Here is a 26,953-nt window from a genome sequence, read left to right on the forward strand (position 1 = left end):
TCTATGTAGTGATTTTGTAGAAGTTTTCCTTTTTTCTTTACAAATCATTATACCTACTATCGAATTTCAACTACTGCGCGCCGAGCGTTTACTTCTAACGTATTATAACACCGCTTTGCTGCCTTTGCTTACGACCTTTGCGATCAAATATCAATTAAAAAAACGCACCAAGATCCCTGAGAATTTTTTTCAAGGCCGTTAAAAATCACTCCCCATCGATCTTCCCTTACAAGTGATACCACTTAACCGGGAGTAACCAGATCCTCGCGCATCGCACGCGCCTCTAATTTAATAAGCACATTATCACGATTAGCTGCAGTGGCACCCCTGCCAAAGCCGAAGTTTATCGAGCGGGGTCGAAAACGCCCGAATACGAACCGATACGAAGAGGTCAGGGAGCCTAGTCAAGATGACAGTCGTTTATAGAAAGCGACAATCAAATGTAATGTATGAAATAGTAAGCTACGTGACTCTGACTTTTCGTTATTGCGATATATTTTCGTTTACTAAGCTAGGCTAGTTCCACCAACTGGACTATTGTCATCTGACATTGACAATTGACATTGACGATTGAGTACTACTAAGTGCTAATATCAGATGTTTTCGGCTTGGACTAAAGTGCAGTGAAAAAGATCACCTGATATTTGGCTCGTTACGAACTTTAAATGTTTTTATTTGAAGAAACGTCACTTTTGACACTGACATATCCGATTCATATCGTATCTTTAGCAAATTTTTGAAATGTTCTCGGAAATTTCAGGAAAATATCACACGAAACTTTCACATGGAAATAGAAAATTTTAATTCCTATACAAAAATAGATGTTTCCGAAATTATTCAAATGGAAATCAATAGCCAGCGTTTTTTTTTAAACTGTCCCTTAAAAGTAAGATGATGCATTGATTTGTCATAAACGTCTGTACTACATAAATTAACCATTGTTAACCATTATTTTAACGAACGTAAATCACTAAGAACACATTAAATTAATTTCTATAAAAATATTTTCATTTGTGTTATTTCAAGTAGACACTACTATTTAAACTGTAAACCGAAATAGTTGAATTTGAACTTTATTCTTTTAATAATTTCTCAGAGATTTCTCTTGTTTTTAATCATGCCAGCATCCGCAGATAATAATATCAGTCTTTGTCCATTAAGAATAACTATAAAAAAATAAGAGAGCACTTACTATTAAAAGCATCATTCATAAAACAAAGTTGCAATCTTTTCTCAGAAAATCGATTAAAACATTGTATCTCATTGACTAATACAGAAATTTATCACCACAATACTCATTTCCCTTTTAAAGGCACGCGCCTACCAACTGTTACTATATAAAAAACTCATTTATTAAATTTGGTACAGCCCTAATTCTAATCTTACCAGTTTAGTGTTACCTCCGCGGTAATGTTAGAGCGACTTTATATCGAGGTGTTAAGGTTCATATTGCAATGCGATTGAAGTTAGGTCGGGTCAGGGTTGGCTGGTAAATGTTGACCTCCTGATTTTTGTAGTGTGAACTAAATTGGGGGTCTTACCGAGCTGGTGGTGAACACGTGGCGGCGCGTGCGACCGGCTCCAGGATGTGATTATTTAAACAATAAATTTAATTGTAAATCGGTTGATTCATGCGACTAAATGTGGTGCATTGCATGTTTTGAATTTTTTAACATGTGATGGTTACTATGGTTAGTCATGTTTTTTTTTTGTTTTAGTAACTTAGTAGTATTTTATGTTGTATGACACTATAATATCAAAGGCTATTAGACATAGACATAAAATACACTTTTATTTATACTTAGGTTAATACACCTTAACATATTCAAGGAATAAATACATGAAATCACAAAAAAATTATCTAAATTCTATTATAAAATAGAGTTATTTCAAATCTAATAAGTAAAATTTACAAATATGCTTAAGTTGTCGTAGAGGTTTACCAATATAACATGTTTGCCTATTTTTTTCAATTTCTTAAGTATTTTTTTCAAAATAAACTCCCTTCTTCCTCGCGCTATCCCGGCATTTTGCCACGGCTCATAGGCAGTAGTTTTTACGAAAGCGATTGCCATCTGACCTTCCAACTCAGAGGGTAAACTAGCCCTTATTGGGCTTAATCCGGTTTCCTCACGATGTTTTCCTTCGCTAAAAAGCGACTGGTAAATATCAAATGATATTTCGTACATAAGTTCCGAAAAACTCATTGGTACGAGTACGAGCCGGGGTTTGAACCCGCGACCTCCGGATTGAAAGTCGCACGCTCTTACCGCTAGGCCATCGCTTCAAAATAGTCATTCTCTTTAAAACATTTTCGCCTATCATTATGAGTTTTTAGCTCGAAATAAATGATTTTCATTCATTCATTCATTTATTTATTTATTTATTTAATCTTTATTGCACAAAAGAAAACCTTATAGTACAAAAGGCGGACTTAATGCCATGAGGCATTCTCTACCAGTCAACCTTTAGGCAAAGCAGAGAGATTGTGGGCGGTGCTACTTTAACAACAACAACCAAATATAATACAATAACATACCATACATACATAATACATACATACATACATACATTCATTCATTATACCGGTCTTATAATATGGTTGTCGCACCATTATCTGTCGTATCTCCATCAATGTCATCACAATAGACGCACTAGGCACGCGACGCGAACCCGCGTAAATCGCGTAATGCAACTGTCATTATGGAATTTACAATCAAACCTTTTTGGGCCCGAGATTATTATGGGATTATGGACCTAATTCAATTGCCAAGTAGTTATTGGCTTCCTCATTTATTTATTTTTTGTAGACTTTAAAAGTAACTTTTTTACTAAGCGAATAATGCAAAAGCTGTCCATCGCATTCCAACGCGGCAACGCAGTGAGTATGATGGGCATTTTTGCGACGGGAGAAGCCTGGCGCTGGTTATAGTAGGTAGATGTTTATACATGTTTAGTTTGTATTTATATTTAAGTTTAGATATACATATGTAGGGTTAGTGAAATATTCAAATATCTTAAAACACAGGTTCTGTACAAAACGGAAACATAATTATTTTATAAAACATTTTTTTGTGCATCGTAGACTACACTATGAATTATAAAAAAGAAGCTTGACATAATTCGGCTCTTTCTTTGAATACATAATGTAACATGTTTTGTTTTATCATATTAAGCCATTTTCCCACTTAGACCTTTAAAATACATAATTTAGTATTAACCTAGAAGTTAAAAAAAAAAACATTAAAACTAACCTCACCGCTTCAAATGTAACCTTTTGGCCTATAAAAAAACGAATGTTTTCAAAAAACCAAAACACACATCTGAGCTTAATTCGGACTGTTCCATAATCAAATTATTCAGTTATTTTGATTGGCCGCCGACAGATCGTCAAGTGTTTTGATTTGTCAGTCACAATACCAGTTGGCTAAGTGTTTTGCACGTCAAGGGTAAAGGGAAAGCGACTTTATTTTATAAAGGATAAGGTGGAATTTCGCTTGGGGAGTGATTCAGAGGTTAACCGGTGCATTCAAGTGCTAGGATAACAGCGGCAAATGTAAGTGCATTTGTTAGAATCACACTAAATCGTGGTGGATTTCTGTGGTGGATATTATAGATTTTACAGACTGCATGAAATGGTGTTAGGTATATGTGATATCTAAATTTTTTAGAGCTCCATACCCAAAGGGTAAAATAGGGTAAAATGGGACCCTATTACTAAGACTCCTGGGCTATAACCGCGAAAATAGAAGTTCGTCAATTGCGGACATTTTTCTCTGTCACTTTAATTACGTCTTAGTGGGAGTAAAAGAGAAAGATCCCCGCAATTTGCGAATTTCGGTTTTCGCGGTAGGCCCCCTGTCCGTCCGTCCGTCTGTCCGTCTGTCACCAGGCTGTATCTCATGAACCGTGATAGTTAGACAGTTGAAATTTTCACAGATGATATATTTCTGTTGCCGCTATAACAACACCCGACTCGGGTATGTCCTTAAACTACGCCCAAAAGAGAGGTATGGGCATTGTGAATGTCATCTCGCCTTGTGTGGTAGGGCACAGCCAGTGGATGTCATTCCAGATCTAGAGCAGAGCCCAACTGGGGAAGTACCTCTACCTTACAGTAAGACCGCAGCCAAATAACACTAGACCCTACTCATAGTATTGTGTTCCTGCCGGTGAGTAAGGTTGCCAGAGCTCAACGAGGAGGGGTGGGGTTAGGGTCGGCAACGTGCATGTAACTCCTCTGGAGTTGCAGGCGTACATAGGCTACGGAGACTGCTTACCATCAGGCAGGCCGTATGCTTGTTTGCCACCGACGTAGTATTAAAAAAAATACTAAAAATAGAATAAAATAAATATTTATTTGTAATTTATTTACTGGCCGGTGGGTTGTTTCTACTCCTACGCATCAGCGTAGGAAGAATATATATTAATCTGCCCTTTCCGTTCGTAGAAGGGATCTCATAAATATGAAAAGTATCTTAAGAAATGCTAGTAGGTACTTATATCGATATCAGTGATAATTTAAACTCGTAGGTACCTGATGGATAGTGAAAGTGAACGTCTTTATTATTTAATTAAGGCATATTATAATGCACTTATGAATGTCAAAATCTACCCCTGGGGTAAACCACAGCCCGAGAAGATGCATTTTTTTTTAAACACATAAATATTTGGGACGATCTTACACAGATCGAACTAGCTCCAAACTGAGCAAAACTTGTACTATGGGTACTACGCGACGATATACATACGTAAATAGATAAATGCATACTTATATACTTACCTACATATAAAACCCATGTCTCAGGAACAAATATCTGTATTCATCAGACAAATAAGTGTTGACGGCCGGTTTGGCTTAGTGGGTAGTGACCCCGCCTACGAAGCTGATGGTCCCGGGTTAAAATCCTGGTAATATGATGAGCATGGATATATGTTCCTGAGTTATGGGTGTTTTCTATGTATTTAAGTATTTATATATATTTATATATTATATATATAGTTGTCTAAGTACCCTCAACACAAGCCTTATTGAGCTTACTGTGGGACTTAGTCAATTTGTGTAATAATGTCCTACAATATAAATTATTATTATAAATGCCCTTACCGGGATTCGGACCCGGGACTATGGGCTTCATAGGCAGGGTCACTACCCACTCATCCAACATACACATACATTGAATCTTATAAATACGTAGTCCTTGTAGAAAATGACAGATGTGCCGTACCTTTTATGATGACAGTATCAGTGGTAATGGCCGAATAATACGATGTAATATGAGTTAGGCACATATTTTAAAATATGTAAAGCTCTATGGTACCCTTTCTGCCACGTACTTAGGTACTTATTGTATGATATGTATGAAATAATACCAATTATTTGATTAAATCATACGACACGACTACGAGACGATTTTGCAGAAAAAAAAACTGTCCTTTTGCATAGGTATCAACATTACACAATAAATTATTTTTTAACATCTAATCATAGGCTTTCACTCTCCAGTTACCGGGTCTGTTAATTTTATACTATTAAAGTCCTCAATAAGCTATTTCCCACTTATCTGACGAATAAAGTCATCGTTGGCGTTTCACAATTTCAAATAAACTTAACTGGTAGATAAAGTGCTAAGTTTTGCAGGTTAATTAGCTATCCAAAACTTTATTAAGACATTGTGAAACAGGCCCTTAGTCTAGTTCGTATTACATTCCCAAATATTTAAACTAGAATCAAAAAAGGACAATTTCTAAACAAACCAAGGATCAAATCCGAAGTAAAGCAAAAGTAAGCATTTATCTCTTCTTCTTCCTCGCGTTGTCCCGGCATATTGCCACGGCTCATGGGAGCCTGGGGTCTGCTTGACAACTAATCCCAAGATTTGGCGTAGGCACTAGTTTTTACGAAAGCGACTGCCATCTGACCTTCCAACCCAGAGGGTAAACTAGGCCTGGTTGGGATTAGTCCGGTTTCCTCACGATGTTTTCCTTCACCGAAAAGCGACTGGTAAATATCAAATGATATTTCGTACATAAGTTCCGAAAAACTCATTGGTACGAGCCCGGGTTTGAACCCGCGACCTCCGGATTGCAAGTCGCACGCTCTTACCGCTAAGCCATCAGCGCTTTAAAAGTAAGCATTTATCATCTTATAAAATATTCGAAATCACGGCCGGCGGCCACACGACAAAAATCGTATCGTACCGTATAAAACATAGTTTATAACACCTAACCCTTTGTAATCCTTAGTAACCCTATAGCTGAGGCAAGGGGCAATTTATTTGTGCCGGGACGTGAATGAGACCAGACAATATGGGGGCGGGTTATGAGGTTATGATTTACATTGTGGGCTTTAATTACTGTCATATTCTATCAGCTTATAAGATGAAGCTTGTAATGTTTAATGAACATTAGATAGTACTCTCTAATGGAATATTTTATGAGGCTTTTCTAATAATAGACCTAGTTTTGCAGTGCTGTTAGTAGGTAAACCGGGTCTTATATTGTAGAAAAAGAGATCTTTTGAACAGTTTTAAGTAAAACGGACATGGTATATTTTGTTCAGGCAAGAAACCTTATCAGGAGAGTCCTTTTACGTAAGTAAATAAATATAAAGTTATGTTTATTTATGCGCTATTCAAAAAAAAGTATTATCTTTTAATTTATTTTATTGACTTATTCTAGTTCCATAGTTTCTTTTGCCCCACCTAAGCTTGTAGGTAGTTTGCAGATGGTTCATTTGCAGTGATCGGAACTATGGGAGTACACTTTAACAAAACTTATCAAGCGGACGTAAAAAGAGTGCTTATAGCCTTAAAAATATTCGAATATCTATGAATGTAAATATTTTTTATGGCTGTAAGTACTATACTATTTCTATCCCTATGGACATGAATATTTTTAGGGCTGTATGCACTATTTTGTGTCCGCTTAACAAGTTTTATTAAAGTTTTACTCCCATAGTTCCGATCACTGTTCATTTGTATGTGCAGTCGTTAAGGGTGGGTAAATCGTTCCTAACATAGTTGCACACAAGGCATTTTTTCGTAATTTGATTGTCTTAAACACCGGAACTAAAAAACTATTCATAACCAACATACTTAAAAGAAAAATATGTAGGTACCAAATCATTAATTGCAGAAAGCTGTTAAGATTTTTCTCGGCTTAATGGCATGCTTATATAATTTAACCACTGATGTATATTAAATTCCTGCTCGAAGTTCGCCGTGCGTTGCAAGTTTCAACGATGTCACAGCATCCATTTGGCAAGTTGTTCCGCTATAACGAAACATTGCGTCGCTTAGCTGACGGGTACCTAAAGACAACACATATGCAGCGGAGACACTAGTCGGAGAAATCGCTTGCCATTTGCCTTATAACCGTATTCATTCGTAGAGTACACAGATACCTAAATAAATAAGAAGTACCTAAAAAATTTTTCGGAAAGCATCGATACGAAAACTGGTCCTAGAGCTGGTAGACATTAAGTTCTTGAGGCAAGCTGAAAATTGGCCTAAAACTTTTCCTATCATACCCTAACTTGGCACTGGAAGTCTGGCTGTGGGGCTAAATCAACCCTTAGATTTTTAAAGATTTTTTTTTATTTTTATTTTTCAACAAATTGTTTTGCAAGTGTCTAGCAAGATTAAAGACCCGACCAAATCGTCTGGCTATAAGCCTTTTTTATGACTTATGATTGAAACATTTAATTTTGATGTATAAGAATTACAGATACAGCCCCGCTACCCCGCAGCCAGACTTACAGTGCTGAGTTAGGGTATGATAGGAGAAGTTTCAGGCAAATTTTCAGCTTGCCTCAAGGACCTAATTCAAAATGTCTAAGTAAATGTGTATGAATTTATTAAGTGATAGAAACTTTTAACTAATTTGTTTTTCCTTTTTTTTTCAAAAAGGCGAGCGGTTTTCTTGCCAAACGGTCAGTTGATGTGACAACGTACGCTGTGGCAGGAATGCAGCAAGATTGCCGTCCCCGTCGGGATTGCTCGCAACTATTCGGGAATGCTCCAGTCACTTCACTTATTGCGATGTATTTGCGAGCAAGGCTTAGCGCTGTGTTAGCGGATATTAAACTACTACTCAACTATTAGCTACCCCATTCAAATGGAATGGAAGGATTATCATTACAAGCGTTTTTCTCTTCTAGTCTAGTTTCCTTTCAACTGTATAATTAATCAATTACTTACAAATTCAAATCGCTGTATTATGTTTGAAAGGTCAAGTGTTAAAGCTCCGCTTAAAGACGGGCCGCTCCGGTCCAAGAGTGCCAGGAATTCGGGATTTTAGGGGTTCCAGCTATATTGTGGACTGTGCCACTCGCCGGCTATTGTCGTTGGCGATTGTCTCCTTTATCCTCCTCCTGTCCTCCTTATCACCGAGACGGTTCTAGATGTGTCTCATTGATATCGAAAAAATAGCACTGGTTGCGCCAATGACAGAGATTGAAGGCGTCAACCTTCGAATTCGTATATGAGGTGTTTAGTGGCCGGTTTTGATGCTTTGACGTCGAGGCAGTGCTTTTGACGCACTTTAGCAGGTTTTCTGTAATAAAAGTCATAGCTAACACTGCCTTTTCTTTCTGAATAATCCAATAGTGTCCAAGTGCCATCGTACAAATAATGTCTTGTTCAATATTGCGCTCGAATAATATTCGTTTAAGTGATCTCTTCCAGCTAGACTAAGTCGTTGCAAAGGAATGCTACAGTCACCCGGTTTATTGCGGACCAAATGGACGCTCCTCTGTTTGGAAATCTGGGGGCCTGGAGTAAAATGTTAGAGCTCTTTGTTTTATTGTCAGCCCTTTAATGTAGAAACGACTAAGTTTATGTTTTGAGTAGATACTTAGGTACTGCTTTGGCGCAACGACCTGAAGTGAATCTTGGCCTCCGATAACAAAGACCGCCATGCTTCTCTGCCAAAAGCCGTTTCTGTCGAATCGACAGCGCTGAGTTCGTTAAGGTTTTTTTGGACTTCTCTCCAGCGGTACCTAAGACGTTCAGAATGTGTTCGGTCGGTTAATTAGATATACAATTAAAAACCAGCAACCAACCTAAACATATATATGTGCAAGTATTTATCAGTTTTAGAAACAGAAAATATGTATTCACTAAATTTTAAAGATGATAATTAAGACTATTTGTATTTATGATGTAATAAATATGTCTTAAAGTAAGCTCTCAAAACTGTCTTTCCCCATTTTGGGATAGAAGTATAAAGATCTGTACGATTCCTCTGTAACAAAAACATATGAACACCAAGATAAACACGTGAACAAAAACCTTAAGAAAACAGTACTCCAATTTCCCACGAAACGCCAAAGCGGCATAAGTCAAAAAATCTAAAATTCTGATCTAAATTTCAAAACATTGCTTTACGTGCTTTATTCCACATCGTCATCGTGACATAGTGCGTTTCTCGTCTAGGGCCGGAGATACAAATGCCCTCGCTTGAGGGTGCTGAATTAACGAATTTGTCAAACTGTCAAAGCTTTATTAGTTTTTCTAGTCGCCGATGTCTTCACGGTCTCTTCATTTGGGAAATAAAATTGGGGAATTTTCGTGGTTTCTGGAGGGCTTCTATTGTTTCGCATTGATGGATATTCTAGTGTGATTGCTCTCTTGAAGAATGTTGTTTGAAATACGTCTGATGCTGTAAACATTAACAATTATAGTTCTTCTTATTACGAAGATAGTTTATGAAAAAAATAACCCACTAACTAAGTACCCACAACTCAAGCCTTATTGAGCTTACTGTGGGACTTAGTCAATTTGTGGAATAATGTCCTATAATATTTATTTATTTATTTTGTTTTGAGTCATGTTTACACGTGCAATTATACTTAGTAAATAACAGTAGATAAGTAGATATATTTTTGTCTAAATGTCTTCTTACAACTTTTTTTTTATTCAGTAGAATCCATAAACAAAACAAAAGTATGTTAAACTTTTTATGTTGTAGGTAGTTTGTACTATACTTTTCTAAAAATTAAGGCCACAACGATCTTCGTTTCAAAATCAAGTCCGAATTCTTCTCCCATTTTTCCTCAAAAACAAAACACGCGAGAACAAAACACGTCTCGGTAGCCAGTACTATAAATCTCCCGGCTAAGTGGCATTTACACACAACACATATCTTCCGTAAGAAGCAAATCGTAAACGTCCTATGGTAGCGCGGGCATATTTTACAAAATAGTGGGGTGATTTCGGGTCAGGGTTTTGGGAGGGACCTTTTTAAATCAGCGTTGTTGAGCTTTGTCTGGAAATGGACACGGTTTGTTAACACTTAGAAAGGTATGCTACGGAAACAATAAACACATACAGAATGGTGAAGTTGGTTTTAAAAAGAGATAATGAGCTTGTTCCTAAATTTAGTAACTGACAAGCGAACGATAGGATATATTTATTCGTGTCTCACGTAATGTGGCGTCCCTCTTGTCAGTTACTTAATCCAGAAAGGTGTATCAAGTTCTTATGAGAAAATGCGTATCCTTAATCAAACGATTTTCTTCTTCGTGAACGATCCTTTGAAGTACCTGGTTGCTGGTAAGCACCAATTAAATACATATCTAATAAACAAAATTATTAAAGAATAACATATCCTCATTTCAACCATGTTTGAAATAACCACATTTTACAGCCAGATCTTGTTGATGAAACACATCTGAGTACAGCTATTTGTTACACTAAAAATATTTCAGAAAAAGTTATTAAATAACACGAAGGCGATGTATGCTTATTATTGGCACGATTAGACCTTGTGTGTGAGTGCTAATTGGCCGCAACTTCAACACAAATCAATCCATTAAACCATATCACATGGAAACCCAAAATTCAATAAGCCACACAGCTAATATAGCGCCACCATTTTGTTTTTACTCCAAGATGGCGCGTGTTTGCGCACGGCAAGATTGCGATTCCATTAGAACTGAGATAGGAGTGTTTACCCAGCGGCGAGTGATTCAATCATTGTTGCCGACGTTTACTTAAACGCTGGTTTTGTTGGTTCAATCAAAATTTTAGGTTATTTCGTTGAGGCCTACAGAGAATAACAGAAATTGCGTAGGTAACTTGCTTCTGGAGACATTTCTTGATTTTAATTTAAGTACCAAAAATTACGTTAGGAAATTACTCTAGTTATATATTTAGGTACTTGGGTAATAGTAATTTGGCAGAAGTTACTAATCGGACTAGAAGCTGAACAAGATCTGGACTCACTTATAAAGTGAATAACAGGCCAAATCCAACAATATAATGTGATACTATATTCCAATACGCGATGGTTCCAATTTCCTTTAGAGGACCTGCTGAATTGCGCATATTGGAATTATATCTAATCTAAAACTCGGATCCAAAAACGTCGCTTTTGACACTGACAGATCAGTATCAGATAAGTAAGTATCATATCAGTAAAACTAGAATAGGTCTGTAAGAAGTGACAAACATTTTGTACACCTCACCTGCTTATTACTTAGTGTTCACCTGCTAAAGTTAGCCGAATATCGGCAATTTTTTCTGCACTTTGGTGTCATTTTTGATTCAATTAAGTGAGTAAGTATTCTTCAATATAAAACTTGATAAAAATATCCCATCCCTGATTTCCTAAGTTCTTGCATCGTCAACCTTTTTACCAATAGTAAACTAAATTAAACCTCTTGAAAACATTGGCATCCCCAACATTTCCTCCTAAAATCTCTAAGCAGGGATCGATAACATTTTTTCCCAGTCTACTAAATCCTATATCCGTGGTCATCCCCCCCAGGTGGGGGGAGGGTCGTAAACCGGGATTCCGGCGAAATCCGCACTTCACTAGAGCGTGGTAATCACGACGTCTAGAGTGTGGATTTGTAGGTATAAACGAGCAGCTCTTTTTACCGACTGAGGATCGATGTGTTTTTCCCGTTTTCTTTGCCGTTTCTTGAGTACATTTTGTGAATTTTTATATCAAGTATAAATATAATTTTGGTTAAAAGTTATAATCTTGCAATGATAGGTGAATATAGGAAAGTTAAGTTTGTACAAATAAAAAAAATATTGAAATAGGCAGATTATTTGAGACAATAATAATGAAACCATTACAACAATAACATCTTGAAGTACCTATATGATTTCTTACATAGAATTGTTGTCGTTTTTTAATTTTTCCATTTCTTTAGGTCCGTCTAAAACGTTAGGTTTCCTTTAAAAAGAAATACCCTCACTCTAGCTAAAGTGAAGACCTTCACTTCACGGTATGTACCTAAATTTTGGACCAAAAGCTTATAATTCGCATTAGTTCCAAGCTTCTTGTGACAGCCTTCCCAAAACTTAAACCGTTTCACCAAAAACCGCAGGCAACACTTAGTCTACCGTAGATATTGCTGTTCCCAGGCAGCGCACGTTGCACTGCACTCCTCGTCTCGCACCTGGCTAAGTGCACCCCCAATTCATCGGAAAAGTACCCTAGTTTCCACCAAGATGCCGTGTTACACTGTGTATACATATACTTAATTCAGTCTTAAAAAATGTTGTCATTCCCTGGCCGTCAGGAGATGTCAACATTTTTACAAGAACTAATATTTCATGACGTATTGTATTACTTTAAAAAAAGGTATCGGCACCATTTTTCCCAATCAACGAAATAAACATCGTGGTTTTCCCAACAACAAAAGCATCCTAAACTGCCTACTTTTGTTAAGGACCATTGCAACCGTTCGGCCAAGGTATCTATCTAATCATATGCTCTCTATATCACCATGGCTACTGTATGGGTATGTTTGTACTAACGAATGCAACCGGAAGTTAAATGGCCTTTCATAGCGAAGTTTGAGATACAGCAAAAAGGTATTGAATTTATCAGTTTTCTATCGCTCATTTGTTAAAGACTTCACAAAAACGTCTAGCCATTCACATTTCAAATTTAAAACCATTTCATTCTTTTTCATTTCATTCCAAAGTTCCATATTCAAAATTCAAAAAGGTGCAAGCCAGTGTTGCCACAGCGTTCCAAAGTACCCTGCATTATCTATGAACATGTAAATGTTACCTGAATTCACGGCGTCTCTCCCCAATTTGCTTCGCCGTTTTTTCTCTAAGTCCCTGAATAATTAAGTCTGGCAAGACCGCGGCTAAATTATTATTATGGCTGGCGGTTTTTTAAGCTGCTGCTTTGGCGTTGTCTATGGTCTGAAGGGAGGTTTTATGGGCTTTTTCTTATTGTTTCTTTATTGTCTTTTTGTAAGCCGCAACGGCAATCATTTGGAAAGAAGGATTACAATTTTATTACAGATTTTGCTCAAATATTGTTGAGGTATTTTATTGGCAAAAAATATGAGGTTTGTTTATTTACCCAAACATACCAAAAATGTAACAGGTTGCTTAAAAGGAGAATAATATAGTTCGTCTTAGATCACTCCACACCGACTTGAACAGAAAAAAATGTGGGAGTGTCATAAACGTCATATTTTCATAGAAATTTGACAGTTATGATGACTTTACCGATTCCTTGCAGTTAGCTTGATTCAACTCTAAATCGTTTCCGATAATTTCGATATTCTAATTTTTACCGCGGTAGAAAAGAAAATGAAATTAACAGAGTTGTCTTTTCGTACCATCATCATTAGACTTTACGTCATAGGAGGAACTTTTGAGAAATACATATACCAGAATAAATATTTTGGTTACGTATATCGTATAATCTTGCGATTTAATGTAGGTATATATCCTAACATTTTCTTCAGCAAAAGAACCCATTTAAACTAAAATCTACCTCGTCCTTTTAAAGCTTCTGCACTCCCCGTACATCCTCGGCCATATTTCGTGAAATCTTGCCACCGAAGCACTTTAACTCGGAGCCATAATATATTTAATTCACGACCGCCCAAAGTACGTCCCCATAAAAATCCAGCGCCGTGATACTGTGCAGATGAGCCGCGCAGGGCCGGATTCAGTAATTATATTAGAATGATATAACTTATAATAAACGCAGATTGGAAGATCAGGAAAAAGGTTGTGAAGCCCTGCTTGGAGATATTTGAAAAAAGAGAGAATTGGTGAAAACGAAACATATTAAACAGCCCGGATTAGAGATGTTCATTATATACATATAAAATAAAATATAATAAAAAAAATACATATAAAGATATTAAAAAATATACTTATCGATCCCTGTGGTCGTCGTTCATCGTCAGGTGACAAGCAAAACTCACACATTACCACCATAATAAACCATAGCCATAATGAACCATATTACTACTAAAGTAAGGTGATTTCTGTTTGATTATGTTTTACTAATTAGTGAGTTTTGCTTATCACCTGACGAAATGGAGGGTGGAAAAATCATTACTTCGTAAAAAAAAATTATAAAACTTAAAATCACTGTTTTAAATGGGTTTTGTCTCCTCCTCACAGTGACAACTACAAATGTCAATGTCAAAAATAAGTGTAGATTTTTACAGAAATTCAATAATAAGTATAATAACGCTATTAGGATAATAACTACTACTAAGGTACAAATACATTTTTATCTTTTTTGTTACGTATATAGCCTGGACATTATTTATTTATTTATTATTCCTTCATAATAAAATAAAATACATTTTATAAATTTCATAAGACTCCAAACTGTGACGTTTAATGGCGAGGTACGCTCATTTTTTTATGCTAATACCTATTTAGGTTAGACACATTTTGTTTTATAATATGGTTAAGTCGTTCACGTCTTTCCTGTAGACATAGCAAAGTTAATCTAAAGCTAGGATAATTTTTTCAGTACTTGAGACTCGAATAAAAAAAAATACATAAATCGGGATATATGTACAGAGTAATCATTTATTTTAGCTAACTATTCGTCGGTGACTCAACTTCTAAGTCCGACTAAAAAGAAATGTTGACAGACTAGAGCCCCACGATTGTGTAATAGTATTATAATAATTGGTTTTATTGCGAATCTCGCGTAACGGCCCGATAACGGCCGGCCTTAGTCATTATGTCGCTGTGATTATTTTATGGTGTAATAACATTATTTCGCCATTTACGGATATTTCTATTAGTGGATGAGGTAATTCTGTTTAAAGTGCGCTGTAGTAACCATACGCATTAATAATATATTATTTGAAGCATAATATGATTGATTACCTTTACAATGTTAATGTTTATGTAGAACCGGCTCGGTGGGTCCCAAGATACAGGCTGAGCCTAGTTTGGGACACACAGAACAGCATTTGTGCAACTTTTACTATGTATTATTTTATGATAATAAATTATTCTTATTCTTTATTCTTATTCTTACAATCACCATTAGTTTATTTGTCTAATATGTATGTTGTTAAAAGGTATGTACAAATCCTTTAACCACTTGACAATAAGTACAGTAGGTACGTGTTTAGATCTTTGGATGACATTTTTATTTTGACAGCTATACGACTACGGGTCAAAAGTATGTACCATCCTACAGGGTGTATTTAGTCACCTGCAATAATTGACGGGGTGAATATAGAGGTAATACTGAGCAAATATTAATATCGATCAATCCCGAAATCCCAAAAAAACTAATTGGCTGTTTCATACAATTTGGCTGTCTGACCTTGACATTTTCTATGGGAGAGTTTAATTCTTTTTCGCGATTTCAGGATTAGTCCCATAGTAAAAGTTGGTCAATATGACCTATATATTCATTCAGCCTGTAAATCATCTCAACAAAAAGAGATATGATATTAAATGTAGATTTAGACTGAGACAGATGCTTTAGAATGCGAATCGTAGAGATTTATATGGAGTTCCAGGGTGGCAGATACTTTTAAAGCGTTATTTCATCCGCTGCGCGTATCCTAAAGAAATCCATAATAATAACATTTAAGTGTGTCGCAAAATAGACCCAACTCAGCTTAATTCTAGGTTGGTTTTCCGCAGGGTCCTATCTTTCTTTCAATAATCTTACCAAAATTCTAAAAACTATTCATATTTCCCACATCACATCACGTAACATCCTCAGTCCGGGCCTGGCCGGTTATCCGGACGGGAATCCCGGATTTACGGTTATCGCCGTCCGGGATGCGTTCAATCACAACCCGATATTAACGTTACTGCACACGTTTACGTTACGCTGCCGTTGATTTTTATCGTCCAGCGAAAATGGAACTGTAAGCTTTGAAAAATGAATCGGTTACGTATTTTGGATTCGATAGTCGGGGAATACTGCTGTATTTTCCATCGGATTGATCCGAAATTGCGTAGTAGAAGTTACAGTCAATAGGGGTTAATATCACGGCGTCCACATGCTTAATTTTTTGAACACTTTTTTTGCCGAATGGACATTTTTGTTGGTTTGGTAATCTACCGGCCTAGCCAAGGTGACAATCGCTATCACTACGATAACGAAACGCTGTGTCTCTCTATCACTCTTCCATATTAGTGCGACAGTGACAGTTGCATTCCGATCGCTACTTAGCGTAAGCGATTTTCTTGTTGGCTATGGCTACGCGGCCAGGGACCTCTATTGGAGAACCAAAAATAATATCAAAATGAAACACTTTGTCAGGAGATCTTGACCAGGAGCAGGGCTAAACGGGCGAATAGTTCATATGCAACTGCACAACTAATGAACACATATATAAGATCATGTCAAGTTCATTCTGAACACCTTTCCCGCTTAGTATATTTAGAGACCTAACCTACATAGATACCACGAATGCTGCTGCTAACTAACAGTACTGAGGCCGTAAGGCGAAAAAAATAATTTCTTATCAGTTTCTCTTTCGCTCGAATATGCAAGAATTATAGAGACGAGAGGCAGATAACGAACTGTCGATTATCGTATTTCCCTGTTTCGCTAAAACTAGTCCATTTTCGAGACCATGAACCTAAAATAAAATCCGGTTTTAACTAAATGAGACGTGAGTCGAGAGTAGATTAAGGAAATATAATATTAAACAAGTCCAATTTTGATAAGGTGTACCTACCTAATAGGAAATACTACCGATTCAGATTGGTAATTCCGAAAATGGGCTGTGATATAATAAAGTTATGGGTTTTTAAGTATGGGAATAACCCGACATCCGGACGTGATTCGGAATTATCAAATATGCGTGTACAATACACGCAAGTATGTATAGCTATTAACAAGTTTAAACAAAAAGTCATTTTTAAAACGCCCTTAGTTTTCGACGACTACATATACTAAGATACTAGTCATTGTACGTTAAATAGGTATATTAGGTAAGTTCAAAAAGTTTAGAATTAACTTGCAACATTTTATTACATTGTTATAAGTGAAGTTAATATAAGTGTGTGCTAGTAAAAATACTAATGTGCTCAAGGTCTTCCTATACATATATACAATCATGCAATCTAAAAGTTACAAAAAGTACAAAAAAAAATTGTAACTTTTAGATTGCATGATGCTTTTTATGAAAATATTTTCTTTTTATTTCCTTTACAAAAACATATCATATTATTAATTTAATTTGGATACCGACTAAGCTAATTTTGCACCGATTTTAACAGAACAAAGTGTGGAGGTGTTGTTATAAACACCATATTTTCATAGAGGTTTGACATGTGTGACGACATTACTACACTTTGTTAATGCAAATTCCATGCAGAGCTTGGTCCGTCTCCGACTGTAGAGCAAAAAGTTAACAAGTCTTTGTCACTCGAACGTCGTAAAATCTCTCAGGCACCTCGGCATATTGATTCGATAGACAAGTTCTCACCCGGTCCCCTTGGACGATTAAGAGGCTCCCTCGCAATATCTCCGTAATTACGCAGAGGTCGCGGAGAACCGGCGGACAGACAAATGATCTCGCTTTTAATCGATGGAAGAAACCCTTGGTAACCCCTTTTTTTTATTACATCAAAAGACATGGTTGTACTTATAACCAGGCACTTGCCTTTGCGATGGGAGTACCACTTTTCTTGAAGGTATCGGTCCGGAAATACCGTTTCGGAAATTCGTTCCACAGTTTAGCTTAACTTAACTTTAAATATCTAGCTCTATTTTGAATGGTTACGAATTATTTAGCGGAAAGAGTAGACACGCTATTGACACTCAAATGTCGTGAAATCTCACCTCGGTATATCGATTCGATAGACAAGTTCTCACCCGGGTTCCCTTCGGACAATTAAGAGCCCCCCTCGCAATATTGCCGTAATTACGCGGAGGTCGCGGAGAACCGGCGGATAGACAAATGATGCTTTTAATCGACGGAAGAAAGAGCCGTTCTTAAATATGGGTTAACAAAGACGACAATCGAGGTAGGTTCACAAGTACAATATTTTTGAACAGGCCGTCTAATAGCATGAGTTGCGTTTTTGCGCGTGAGTCCATTCCATACTTGAAGTCGCGCAAGATGTATGGAGTCTCGCGCGAGAACACAATGTTAGCAGGTCTATTCAAAAATATTGTAGGTACTTGTAAACTTATTGATTATTCGTTATTGCTAACCCATGTTTAAGAAAAAATTACAAGCAATAAAATCTTATTTGTTATTTCGTTTCGACATACCTAATCCTGCGCCATGTTTTAGTTTGACCTAATAATTGATTGATGCTTAGATAATGTCATAAGGGGCTTAAGGCATTAAATCCGCTAACTGTAAATTGTGCTATGGCATTAGGTACTTCATAATGTTAATAAAATATTTAAATAATAGGTAAATATAGAGGCTTACCAATTTGAGAACCATATTTACAAAAATGATTCCGTTTCGTAAATAGGAATAGTTGCATCCACACATAAATAATAGGCATCAAAAGAGGCCCACAGATTACCAGTTCTCCGGACGATATCGACCTGTCAGTTATTCGAAAAAGCTGACAATCGCGAATAACTGACAGGCCGATAACGTCCGGCGAACTGGTACTCAGTGGGCCCCTTAAGTATGTAAGTACCTAATTTGTGTCTAAGTATTTACTTACCTACTACCCATTAGGTACATAACTGGCCAATGGCGAGCCAGTTTTAGTGATTCACTTGTGCATGGGTTGTTACGCCGATATTGGTAATTCCAAGTATAATACGATAATAGGATAAATACGTTATTGGGATTTAAATGTATATAAATAGCAGCTATTGGGATTTATTTATAGTAGTTACCTACCTACAGAAGTGGGGTTTATTGTAGGTAAATTGAGATTAAGTTATTAGGGAAATTTGGGATCTGGTCCTTCCGGATCTGGTGGTAGGTACCTTCTTTTGTAATGTTTCATCTTTACAAATAATAATAGTTAGTGTGGTATGTTTCCTATAGATATCTACCTGTAATATGGAAATCATTCGATAATCTCAAATCTAGAAACAAAAAAATACATGTACATCTAAGTAAAATTAAATGTAGTCCATTTGTATGGGGTTACGGCTTCGCGCGGCTTAGTATAAGAACAGCCAAGATTATACGCCAGCGTAAGTCCTTACGTTTACGCCTTACGTCTTGTAAAGGAGGGGTAACGCGCCCACTGCTGAGAGTTGAGAGTTTAAACAGCTGTTTAGGCTGTTAACGTGTTGTTACTACATTTTTATTGTTTCTAGAATTGTTCTGAGGATTCTGAAGTTTTGGTGTAAGTACACCAGGGACGTTCAGGTTAAAATAAAACTGTGTGTAGTGTGTGTGAGTGACGCAACGGACATCATTTTGATGTAAGTGACATATAAAATAAATGAATTTTCCAAATACAAAATATACAAAATTTCGACTATTGACATCATTTCGAGTTTTCATCATCGTGGGTAGTTCTAATTTAAATGAAATATTTACATATTTTGGTTTTGTAAAATATAATACCTACATAAATAAAAATAATAATAAAACCTCACTCCTTGTCGGTTTATATCTATTCTATAGAAAGATGTAGAATCATAGGTTCTCAAACATAAAAATGATGATTTAGGTACCCAGTATACCTACTTGACTGAAACCCACTTCAAACAAAAACTCCCAAAATACTCCCTCAAACATCCGGCAGTAAAAATCTGTAGCCGTATTGCGAAGACGGCAGCTAACGAGCGGGCCTGCGCTGATTTCCAATTCAAAGGAAAATTGCGATCCATAACGGCAGTGGGGGGGTTAATCCCCCCTCGGTTGCTACGCGACGCGGGGAGGAGTCGCGCTAAAATCACGGCCAATAGTACGACGGGTATAAATTGCTCCCGTATCGCGACACTCGCGCGCGAGCGGGAGGTGTACACGGATTATAGCGCTCTCTCTCTAATGAACTGGGTTTCACCACTACCCTTGATTGACGTCGGCCCTTTTCTGGTCGATACGGCCGTGATTTGTGTAGGTAATTACCTACTGCAGTTGACACGGCATTGGTCCACGCTGTTTACAGCTCGTTATGTACTAAGTTGTATTGTTTTGCGGTCGTATATAAAGTTGCGTTGCGTGGCTACCTGAGTTCATTTGTTCTTTTGAACAAAAATGTTGGAAGCAAAGATTAGATTTATTGTTTGTTTTAGATGTAAGACGATTCATAAAGTACACAATTTTATTAAATATTTACATACACTTAGGTTATTTTTATGAAATGATGTTCGTACTTATTATTAATAAAGAGTTTAATGAATGTATGATGGATGTGACTACGTAATTATTTATACCAATTTCATATATGCTTATAGGATACACATAAACTGTTATATACAACGGCAATTATCTATATTGTATAAGGTTCTTAATAAATAAAAACATTAGATGATAAAAAAATATTACATGTCCATTTATTTGTGCAAAATGTTATCAATAACCACTGTATAATTTTTCACCCTCTTAGAAACCATATTCCGTATATTGGCAACACAGTACGGCAAACAATAAAATTAATAGCATTCGTAAACAATTAAACAAAAGACGCTCCGCGCGACGCAATATTAAATTCCTATCCACACTTGAATCACGATACACATAAACTTTTAATGCGTTCACACCAACAGGCGCCAAACAAAATCAGCTCTTAACTCAACCCAATAAGATCCTTGCTCGAGATCTTTCTAGAAAACGTCAGATCAGCTATAAATTTTATAAGTCCAGGGTCGAATCAGAAATGCTGGACTGGGCAGAGATTACGCGGACGTGTATACGCGCACACGGTGACCGGGTACCCGGGTATGCGGGTATTGCGGGCCCGCAAGTCCACGTACGATCGATAGCACGGATTATTTGCGGAATCGGGTCGGATTAGGTTTTAATGGAGCGGCGGGTTATTTTTGCGAACGTGCTGCCATGTAAGATGAAGGCTTATTGTTGTCTGGTTAAGTTTTCGGAGTTAAAAAAGAGTAACTGCAGTTTTTTATTTATGTTCCTATGTATTCTTTTATCTGACTACATAGGTAGTCAGTTCAAAAGTCAGTAGATTATAAAGTATAATAGCTCTTCGACTTTTAAATACAAATAGGGCGTTTTTAACGAATGGTAGAAATCAAACCTTTATAAGTACTACCAAATTGGTTTCAATTTTACACTGATGGTACCTTTTTTTTTGTTAAAGCGGGTCCAGGAATAAATTTGCGATCCAAAGCCATTAATAATTAGGTTTCACCGTCAATACAAATTACCTTTTAATAATTTTAGTTCATTAGTTATGTTTCCTCTACAGGAAAATTTATATTTAAATAAAAATAAATAAATAAAAATAATTATGTGTATGTTATAAGTACAGTCGCCATCAAAATTATGTATATATTTTTCGCCTTATTACAAAGGAGTAAGGTGCAAAAGTACTTATTAAAAATAAAGAGTATAGTAAGCAGAGTAAGGGGCACGGTACAATGCGTCGTGCGAGCGGGATGTCGCTATAATACGCGCATAGCGTTGTCCCGCTCAAACTTCGGAGTGACGTACGAATCGGACACAATGTGTCATGCCCCTAAGAGCTACCCATTTCCGAAAAGAATCTGTCAGAAACATTTAAAGAGTATTTATTTTCATTGTCAACAGGCGAGAAACCCCACAAATGCCAAGTATGCGGCAAAGCGTTCAGCCAGAGCTCCAACCTCATCACGCACTCACGAAAGCACACCGGCTTCAAGCCCTTTGCGTGCGAACTTTGCGGACGGGCGTTCCAACGCAAAGTGGACTTGCGTAGACACAGAGAGACGCAACATGCGGACCTTAGACATGTACCGCATACTGATGTGCATGGTATGCACGCGGAGATGATGCCGGAACATAGAATAGGTAAGCGATATTGTGACTTTATAGACATAGTCGTAAAATGTCAATAGCGCGATGATGACATTATTCCATATTCAACGCAAGGGCTTGAAGTCTTTCGCGTCTGAACTTTGCTGACGGGCGTTCCAACGGAAAGCCGACTTGCATAGACACAGGGAGACGCAACATGGGGTGTTTAGACACATGACGTATACTGATGTGCATGGTATGCAAGTAGAGATGCTGCCGGAACATAAAATAGGTAAGCGTTTAAGACTTTGTGTATAGCCGTGGAAAAATATCATTCGCGTGTGAGCTATGCGGGCGGGTGTTCCAACGCAAGGTGGACTTGCGTGGACACCACGTGGACTATTGGGACACGTGAACACAGAAACCCACAATTTTGTCATACTAATTATATGCCCCAATAGCCAGAGGGCAAAGTACTTAATAATATAATTAGGTGACATCGGACAGTAGGAGAAAATATCTATGTCCAACCTACGCCCCGCTTGGAGAGGAACGACATACGTATAATTTTTAATTTGGTAAAAGTAAGAACTCATCTGGCCTCCAGAATCATCCATTGTAATCGGCCATGTAGGTAGCTCGGTAAGAATTATAAATCACAGAGAAACTTTTTTTTCGCCAGACCTCCACCCGCCGCACCCCGAGATGCGGCAGCACCCCGACTTCAGACCGCCGCACGCGCCCGCGCCGCTCCAGCCGCTCGCCTCCTGAACGGCGACCGCCTTCGCGCCGCCCAGCTGGCGCTGAGGCAATCGCGACCCTGTAGCCATCTGCACAGAGTTTAAAATAGAACAACAGTGATTCTAAACCATAAGAGTTCCGCGTTTACCTACTAGTAGTGAGGCGATATCGACCCTGTGGCAATGTGCGCAGAGTTTGTAATAGAACAACAGTGATTCTAAACTAGCTGAATATCTTGTGTACCAACTGGCGCTGAGGCAATCGCGACTCTGTGACGAAGTGCACAGAGTATGAAACAGAACAGTGCCTCTAGACTATTGGAGTCTCTCGTACTAACTGGCGCTGAGGTAATAGCGACTCTGTGGCGATCACGATAGAGTCTGCAATGGAACAACGTGATTTTTAGAGACTATTGAAATGTATTTTTTGGATCCACGTTCGAAAAATGATACTAAGGCAATTTCAACCCTGTGACCTTACAACATTTTACTTAAGCTATTTTTTTCATTATATCAAAATATTTTACCCTTACCATATAGGAACATTATGTAAAAAAAATCCAAAGATTACCAAAATACAATTAGGTAATTATTTATTGTTCAATAACCTGATACGAGTAACTACACGCTACGGTTTTCCAAAGATTATTGTTTTAAGACATTTAACTTAGTTGTGACAAGTTGATGTACAAAAGTAAAGTTCTCATAATTAAACCGTGCTAATTTATAATTTTATTTAGATTGAACTAGATTATGATGTATAAAAAAAAGTGAAACCAAACTTCGTAAGTGACAAATTAAATGGTCCGAGGTCTGGGCCCACAAAATATTGTTAAAAACTGCTGTTTAATATTTAGCTGATTTTAGGATAAAACATATATTGTGAAGGCTTCGTGCATGTGAGTTTTTGATCTCCTTTTAATTAATATTGTTAAATGCGAATAAAATGTGTAAGTAGACTGATAAATGCCATTCCAAATATTATATCTTGAGAATGTTGTCTTTGATTTTTGACTTAGTTTTATATAAATTCCGAATAAGTCATTCCAGTTGAGTTCTTTACTCATGTTCACCAAGTTATTGTTATGCTAAGAATGATCAGATAAAAATAATTCACAGAAAACTTGAAAAAAAGTTATACAAGTAATATGTAAAAACGGCCCGATTCGAACTTTTAGATAGGTCAGTGGGACGACACTCCTCCTTTCGGCTTTTGTCGGCTCCGCTCGGCTCAGCGCTGCTCCGAGCAATTATTAGGGTTGGCACAACTTGACGTCCCTATACGTTCACGACCACAGATAAGATAATGACTTGAATTTTGACAACCCTAAATAACCGCAAGGTATAGTGCCATACATTAGAAAGGGACATCATAATTCGACCCTGAACCGCTGTCACACTTCGGTTTTGTAGGAAGAGTCATTTCTGTACGGTAGCACTATTATTTATTCTGTGGATAGGTACGTCAAATCTAATATTTGACGTATATTAATATTCAAATCGGGCCGATAGTTTTCAAAGCATTCAGCAACAACATACAATTTTAATTATTTTTCATATTGAAACCTTTCCAAAATCCATATTATTTTAAATAATGCGACAATATCACCGCAGAACAATTTAATTTGCTATCCAGCTTACAGTTCCTTACTTTAAAATTATTCCTCAGAGATCAAATTTATTTAATTTTATTTAAACAACAAATACTCACATATCACTATATTTGATATAGTATCGTTTAGTTATAAATGAAGGTTATTTGTTGCAGCGTTGTAAATATTTCACATTAATATGCTAAGTATATTGAATGTACAAAATGTTGTCTATTTTTATAGCTTTAGTTACATTTTAAAGCACTAGATTAATAGAATTCCATCAATTATTCATTGTAAAGATAAAAACCATATTAACGTTTTTTTCTCACCAAATGATGTAAGTGCACCAAATAATAGTTAAATAAAATAATGTCTAAACCTGAGACAGAAATGTCTATTCGAACACGTCACAACTACCTACATACAACAGGTGACTTACTTAAGTTTTTTACCTATACGTCGTTGTCAGGGCTTGTACTTTTAGTGTTAATGACGTCAATCCTCACAACCTCCTCTACTTTTATTAAGCGCTATTAGTGACCCTGCCTATGAAGCCGATGGTCCTGGGTTCGAATCCCGGCAAGGGCATTTATTTGCGTGATGACTTGATGAGCACAGATATTTGTTCCTGAGTCATGGATGTTTTCTATGTATTGAAGTATTTGTATATTATATATATTTTTGTCTTAATAGGTACCCACAAGCCTTCTTGGGTTTCCATAGAATTTAGTTAATCGGTGTTAGTGTCCCTAAAATATTTTTGAAATGACCAGTACCTACCACGATGACCAGTCTTTGACTGACATTGTCGTTCAGATTAACAATAAATATATTTTTAAATTATCTGACTGACTGACATCAGACATGTCCTTTTATTATGGCTATAAAGACAGTACATACCCTGAACTAAAACACAAAATTAATAATTAATCGTACCTTAAGGTAACAAGTTTCGCCAAACTTATTTTATTTACCACAACATCCTGTGTGAAAATGACGTAATTTTTACGTCATCCGCACTAAAAGTTGGAGCCTTTATTAGGTATTTAACGACACTTCTATATCACGTCACGCTATAGTCCCTTTTCTCTGATCATGCCACAAAATATGTTCTAGTGGCTATAATTGCAGCGTACAAACTTTACACAGAAGCTTTACCGTCAGAGAATGTTTGGAAATATATTGAAATGCTGTGAATAGTGCTTTTCAGGCTTCAAGTCTTGTCTAAATATTTACTTACTGATTAAATATTTACTTTACAGTGAAATCCTTAATGCCAAAGACAAAATAGAAAAAAATGTAAATAAGCAATAAAATGAAACAATATGTGACCACGGCCGGAAAAACGTTCTACTTTGACGCTTGCCATAAGGACGCCTTGACAGGTTATTCGTATAAAGATACAAACAAATCTCGTCCTTATGGCAAGCGACAAAGTGGGTCGTTTTTCCTGCAGTCGTCACATATCATGTATTTATTAACTTTATTATGTTTATAACAGCAAAGATACATTGATTGAGTAAGATGTGTAAAATCTAAGACAATTTCGTGCTTCGAATTTGACAGGTAAACCAGATGGTGCTGTGTACAGCTGTAGCTCCATACATTTTGCGGTGACTCTGATTATCAAAAGTTGACGTTTGACATTTCGGTGACCATGAAACATGGCACTGTACAGCGCCATCTGCTTTGAATGTCGAATTCAGGGGCACGTTTTTTTGTTAGGCTTTACGTCTCTATTACAATCAAATCTCCTTGATAACAGCGAGGTGATAGTTTAAATACTATATGCCAACTCGTAAATGCAAAATAAATATGTTGTAAGTGACATTTTAATGTTTATTTATATACAAATAAACACAAATTTTTATGTGAACTCACCAAGTACGTCTAAACTGGAATTTAATATGTTATAAAATTAAAATGTTTGTATTATTGTATTTTAATGTAATTGTCGAAGTTTTCACATAATTCCTTAATGTTAATATTAATTGTATATATTGTAACATATAGTTAAGTACGTATAAACGGATCCAAAGACAAACGTGCAATCCTATGTCGTAATATAATGAATAAAGTATGTTAAAGATGAGTCACTTCAATAAAAAATGATGTTTATGAAGTTGTTTTCTTTTTACCACCCTCACTTTATCACAGGTTTTAAGTACAATACATACAGGGTGATTCATGAGACGTGAGCAGAACCAAGCCTACACAATCAGTAAATGTTGATGAATCGTTCGCCGTCATATTTAAGTAAAGCAATCATGATTTTTTCTGTTATCTAACTTTTTTTAATGACAAATTTGATTGTTTATCTACAATCATGAACACCCTACAACACTTATTTACAAAGATAAAACTTCTTTAACCGTTATGACAGCAGTTTGATTGTGAAGAAAATAAAATGTCACACTTGAGTGAGATACGATTTTTTAAAAGTAACCAGACTTTGATAACATTCAATTTGTCATTTGTTATGGATGAAACAAAGAGGGTAACCATAAATGTCG

At 36.6% G+C, this 26,953-nt stretch overlaps 1 protein-coding gene across 2 annotated transcripts in view; it reads left to right on the forward strand.

Annotated features, from left to right (window-relative positions):
* LOC133517560 (zinc finger protein Gfi-1b) overlaps nucleotides 1-26,558 on the forward strand; it is an 80,508-nt gene extending 53,950 nt beyond the window's left edge. For both annotated transcript variants that reach the window (XM_061850874.1, XM_061850872.1), the window contains exons 5-6: nucleotides 21,920-22,159; nucleotides 22,788-26,558. In XM_061850874.1, coding sequence (XP_061706858.1) covers nucleotides 21,920-22,159; nucleotides 22,788-22,876 — 329 coding nt within the window. In that variant the 3' untranslated portion in view covers nucleotides 22,877-26,558. The remainder of the gene's footprint in view (nucleotides 1-21,919; nucleotides 22,160-22,787) is intronic.
* The last annotated feature ends 395 nt before the right edge of the window (nucleotides 26,559-26,953 follow it).

Source organism: Cydia pomonella, chromosome 5 (genome assembly GCF_033807575.1).
Source record: "Cydia pomonella isolate Wapato2018A chromosome 5, ilCydPomo1, whole genome shotgun sequence".
Taxonomy (NCBI): Eukaryota; Metazoa; Arthropoda; class Insecta; order Lepidoptera; family Tortricidae; genus Cydia; species Cydia pomonella.